General features: G+C 33.4%; 1 protein-coding gene across 1 annotated transcript; it reads left to right on the top strand.

The window, feature by feature from the left end:
- Positions 1 to 1,656: 1,656 nt before the first annotated feature.
- On the top strand, positions 1,657 to 3,429 carry LOC118756197 (the record flags this gene model as incomplete). Its single annotated transcript, XM_036490972.1, has 1 exon — positions 1,657 to 3,429. A coding segment is annotated over exon 1 (1,547 nt), but the record flags the coding sequence as incomplete, so codon positions are not given.
- Between the last annotated feature and the right edge of the window lie 2,850 nt (positions 3,430 to 6,279).

Raw genomic sequence — 6,279 nt, 5'->3', positions numbered from 1 at the left:
ATCTAAATATTTCGTGAATGTAGGGTTAATATTTTCGCGCACGTGCCAATCTGGTGTCGATTCCCAGAAATTGAATAATTTGTGTATGGATGGGAGCGGCGAGGGGAAGACGAAAGCCGACCAATCGCACATTTGTATGTACATATATATTACATATCTACATATTTACAAATGAATGTGTACATACGTACATATTTATGCGTTTGGCTTTTTGCATGAATAGAAAATTTGATTGCAGAAATAATTTTAATGAAATTAATTTTACAAACACATTTGTACGATATAATATTAAGTTTATTAGTTAATATCGGTATTTTGATAAGAAGTCATAACTTGTTAGACACACATACGTACATACACGGGCAATCAAAAGTGATTGCATGGTTCTTTTTTGTATAATATTTACAATGTTTTTCAAGTAAACATTTTTTTGTTATTTTTTTATAAAAATATGGTTCATGCTTTAATCGAAACCACATAAGTCAAACTTTATACAAAATTTAGAAAAATTCAACAAATTTTCGTCTAAATTTTGTGATTTTTAATCTCAGTTTTTAGAATGATAGATCGGTAGAAAAGCAAGTGCAAGTTTTAAGCGGCTAAAATCGCGTAGATTTTTAATGATTTTTTGTTGCGGACTAAGGCACCTAGAAAACTGCGATTTGTTGCATTGAAAACAGCGCGGCAACTAAAATAAGTTAAAAAATTTTTAATGAATAAGGCCATTCGATTAAAAATTAGAAAATTTAGATCAACATTTGTTGAATTTTTCTACGTTCTGTATAAACAACATAATTAATAACATAACATAATGTCAACATAATTGTATTACATAAGTAAGTATATTTTTACAACGCTTTTATTTGTACATCAATTTTTTAGCAACAGGAAATTCTTGCGCATGCAAAATGCCGTCGGCAAATGGAAATGTAAAAATTAGCCGACTGCGCATGCATACACTAATGCAATTTAATGAATTGCTACAATTCATAGATATGTATATGTATGTACGTATATATGTGTATGTGCATAAGTAAATATATACATACATACATACATATGTTTCATTAAATTGTAATGAAATAGTTTTATTGAAAAAGTTCCACTTTACATGACTTTAGATAATTGCGGAAAAAAGTCGAAAAAATGCCTTAGAAAATCTTATCAACTTAGCTGAAATAGAAAAATTCATACATGTTTGCAAAAATCAGCAAATCGATTTCATGCAAATATCATATTTTCGGCAAGCAAGCAAATGTACAAAAGCCCGCTCCTTTCCCCGTTTCCCGCTTCTTACTCTACACTTGTCGTTCTGACTTCCATTTTTATTTTAGAGTTTGTTTTGATCCGACACAAGCACGCGCCTGCCTCCGCAAGCATCCCCTCTGTCCAGTGCTTACTATATTTCTGTTCCTCTTTCCATTTTGTTCTTATTTTTTCATTTTACTTTGAACTATGGTCAATTTGCTCAAAGTGTGGTGGCACGGAAAAATTTTTGGTATGGTGGCAGCCGACACTTCTCTACCGACACCGTCGGTCGAGTGGTGCACTCGTCGACGTGTGGTGTATTTGGCCGACTGCACCCCAAAATTTCTGGCAGAAATTAGTTCACAGAGAAAATGCGCCTTCTCAGTTATAAACGTTCTCTGGTTTTGATGTTAGCGGCACTGAGGAGGGCCTTAGCAATGAACCTGGTTTTTGCGACCATGAGCCTTTCGCTCGGGCTGCGCGTACTTATCAGGGTAACGCGAGAGCGCAGGACATACGTATTGAAGAGTTGCAAAACGAAAACGTCGCGTTAAAGCAACAAATTGCTCGTTTGCAAACACACGCGATAGTAGCTTCGCCCGATTGTAGCGATGACGCTTTAAATTTTGCTAGAATGATAGTACGGTCGGTTAGTTCCTACACGGACACGGAAAAAACTTTAGCCCAAAATATTAATTACATGTCGACTAAAGCCTATAATTTTATGCGCGATGACTTGAAGTTTTCACTTCCTCACAAAAAATCGCTTTTGCGATGGCGCCCTATTAAATATGTATCGCCGGGTATAGATTTTAAAGTAATAGAAAATTTAAAATATGTCGTTTCTGAAATGTCTCCCACCGAGCGGTTTTGCGAAATTTTATTCGACGAAATTTCCATTAAAAAAGATCTCGTTTATAATAAAAGTAGAGATATTATTGACGGTTTCGTGGATATTGGCGACGGTAATCGCGACCTCAATGTCGCCGACAAATGTTGTTTTTTCATGGTGAAAGCCATCGCGGCGGATTGGAAATATGTCCTTTCCTATTATATGGTTAAAGGCGGTATGTCGGCTTCAAATCTTTTAGAATCCTTAACGGAAAATATTAAAACGGTTGAAGGCCTCGGCTTAAGCGTCAAAGCCATCGTCTGCGATCAAGGCCCAACCAACGTTCGTCTTTTTAAACTTTTAAATGTCTCCGCGGAAAATCCGTTCTTTATTTTCAATTCAAATAAAATTCACTGTCTTTACGACTATTGCCACTTAATTAAATCGGTTCGGAATAACTTATTAAAGCACGATTTGAAAACTGTCGATGGCATCGCGAGCGGTAAAGTCATTCGTCAATTATATTCGGTAGATAAAGCGAATGTAAACTTCAAGGTATGTCCTAAGCTTACAGCTTCGCATATTTACCCCAATAATTTTGAAAAAATGAGCGTATCCCGAGCGACGCAGCTATTGAGTAATTCGGTAGCTGCAGGCATTGATATGGCGCAGAAACAAGGGTTGCTAGGGTCTGATGAATACACCCTCAAATGTGCCAAGCCGACTCAGTTGTTTGTAAAGCGCATGAATGATTTGTTCGATGAGCTCGATTGTAAGAGATTAAATAATAAAAACCCATTGAAGGGTCCAATTTGGCGCGATTCTGTAGACAAGCTTAACAGGCTTAAGGACCACATTAAATTCATTTCGTCGATTCAACTTCCCAATAATATAAATTCCTCGTGTTTTGCTGGTTTCATTTTAACCATTAATTCTATGATTAATTTAAGTCAAGATGTCTTTGAAAATTGCAAAGATTTAAATTTTATATTGTTGGGAAAATTGAATCAAGATGCCCTTGAGAACTTTTTTTATAGAATCCGCGCAACTCAGGGCATTAATACGCATCCATCGGGCCATGAAATTCAGTACATTGTTGCTCGCTTAATTTCTATGAAAATTTTGAGACGGAAATTTGATAAAAAAGGTACAAACTGCGAAGATGATGAAGATTTGAACCTGGATTGGAATATTGCTGATGAAGATTCCTTAAAAGACAATTTAGGACCTTCAGAGCAACTTGCGATGGATGTCGATATTCCAGAAGAGCAATTTTCTTGGGATATTGACATTCCTGAAGAGCACTTTGCTCTCGCGGAAGGGGCATCAGCAGAAATCCAGGTGCAAAGGTACTACGCAGGTTATACCATTTACCAAAAATTATTGTCAAAGTCGCAATGTAAAACTTGTATTGACGCGATGGTGAAAACTCCAGGCGAACTGAAAGACTATTCCGAAGCCTTGATCCGAGCTAAAAATTATAAAGAATGTCCTGATGTGAGACTAATTAATCCAACTGAGTGGGTATTTGAAATATTGCGCATGCAGATGGCATGGTATAAGCATTTATTTCAGAAATATGCTCATTCAGTTGGAATTCATGAACAAATTGTTAACGCGCTTATTAAAAAAACAAATGAAGAATTTTCGGAATGGTTTTCAGAAGCCGGAGATTGTTTTGAGCACCGAAAGCAACTTCTGAATTCCATGGTAACCGTATTACTGTTTAAAAACGCGAAATGGTTGGCTGGAGATGAAACCCAAGCAAACATGGAGCGCCGTAAACAGAATAAATTGAAAAGATTAAATGTAAAAAAAAGAAAATGATTGAACGAAATGGCATTTTCAATTGCAAGCTAAGAGCCCATGAAATTGGAGGCAACATGCGACGGCAGCAGCTTTTTTTCTTCTATTTCCAGATTTTTTCTTCTATTTTCAGATTTTTTTCTTCTGTTTTCAGATATTTTCTTATAAAATTGAATATGAAATCTAATTTTTATTTTTTTCTTCTATTTTCAGATATTCCCTTGGGTTTTTTCGTATATTTTCTTTTTTTTCTAACATTTTAAATTTTGTAGTAATTAACCGTAGTAGTAGTAGAGTAGTGCATGCCTTTTAAGTAGAATAATATACCTACATACATATATATGTTGATTGAGTTAGTAGTTACATATGTATGTAGGTGGTTAATTTTCACTTGCACACACGAGCCAAGTTTTTAAACTATTACCGTACGATTTCAACCGAGTGGATTGAATCGTGGTATTAAAAACTGGTGAAAAATAAAAATGATCTTAAATGATCGTGTGAGAATTTGTCTTCATATGAGAAGGCATATTCGTAATTCGTGTCCAACCTAAAGTTGTAGAAAAACAATTTTAATTTGTTTCATTTCAGGATTTATTTTTGTTATATTTCTTATTTTCTTTTAGATTTTTAAAATCTGAATTTATCTGTATGTACATAGTTTAAGAACTTATATTAAAAAATAAAATAAAAATATTACCTAAAATAACTTAAATTTGTCAACATAATTGTATGTATATTACATAAGTAAGTATATTTTTACAACGCTTTTATTTGTACATCAATTTTTTAGCAACAGGAAATTTTTTAGCAACAGGAAATTCCCAAATGCCCAAATAGTTTTGGAGTCAAATGAAAATGCATTTTCTACGCATACGTATGTACATGCTCCATTAATTGATAACGTTTTTTGCATGCATATATATGTATATGCATATTACTGCCAAAAAAACTACGAACATGCATATAAATGTACATATGTACAAATCACGGCAGCATACATACATATATATGCACATAATTACACGTATACTCAAATACAACAATAACTATTTCATTCATAAACGCATTTGCATATTTCTCAAGGCCAAGTAAATTCATTCATAAAAACAACCGCAGCACATCTCCCCGCAAATTCTTCACCAACAAGCGCAACTTTGTCAATCCGACACAAAAATTCTAAAATCTTAAAATGAAGAAATCTCGGCCAGCCAAGTGAAAATTGGCAATTATTTCTCTATATCCAGTAAAATAAGTTATCTCGAATCTTGGCAATTTTTGGTAAGTTTTTGACAAAACACTCTATTTCTCTGTTCCATACCAATATTTCAATCATTAACTAGTATTTTAAAGTGTCATTTTAATAAACATTAAATAAAAGTGTATGTTTTCTGCAGCAAAATACATTAATTTTTTTTTAATAAAATCAAAACTTGTAAAATCACAAACATATGTGGTTTTATCGGAAGTTCACAGATGTAACGTGGCAACTTGGCTCGTTTTCATATTTTTCGGTCCGAAATTGTAAAATTTTTTCCATGCCGCGCCACAAATTTTGTACAGGTGGGTCAATGTGCCTTGAACAAAATTTATATATATACAAAAAAAATATTTTATTTATTTTTTAATATTAAAAATTTCTATACTTCCAAGCGTTTATAAAAATATATTTACATATATGCACGAACGATTTTTAATATTTTTCATCCCTAAGCAAATCTTCAGTACCATAAAAGATTCAAACACATCAAAGTACAAGCAATGCATTGTTCAACCTAGTGCTACTCCACTGTACATGTGTATATGAATGTATGCATGTATTCGTGTAAAAAATGTCAATTCCAGTTGGTCTTTAACCCATTTAGCGGACATAGTTTTTTTGGTTTCAGCTGGTTGCAACTGTTAATGAAGCACAATTTTTATGGTTAATCTTTATGAAAGTTACATATATCGTCGAGAACATGGTTACATGCAGAATTTTAAATTAATTAATATTATTCTCCATACAAAATGTACGAGTATTGCTTTATTAAATGCAAACTTATGCGAAAATCTAAATATTTCGTGAATGTAGGGTTAATATTTTCGCGCACGTGCCAATCTGGTGTCGATTCCCAGAAATTGAATAATTTGTGTATGGATGGGAGCGGCGAGGGGAAGACGAAAGCCGACCAATCGCACATTTGTATGTACATATATATTACATATCTACATATTTACAAATGAATGTGTACATACGTACATATTTATGCGTTTGGCTTTTTGCATGAATAGAAAATTTGATTGCAGAAATAATTTTAATGAAATTAATTTTACAAACACATTTGTACGATATAATATTAAGTTTATTAGTTAATATCGGTATTTTGATAAGAAGTCATAACTTGTTAGAC

The sequence above is a fragment of the Rhagoletis pomonella genome, unplaced genomic scaffold (assembly GCF_013731165.1).
Source record: "Rhagoletis pomonella isolate Grant_MI unplaced genomic scaffold, Rhpom_1.0 Rhpom_scaffold_09221, whole genome shotgun sequence".
NCBI lineage: Eukaryota > Metazoa > Arthropoda > Insecta > Diptera > Tephritidae > Rhagoletis > Rhagoletis pomonella.
The sequence above is the reverse complement of the archived record's forward strand: the minus strand, read 5'-3'. Positions and strand labels throughout refer to the sequence as shown.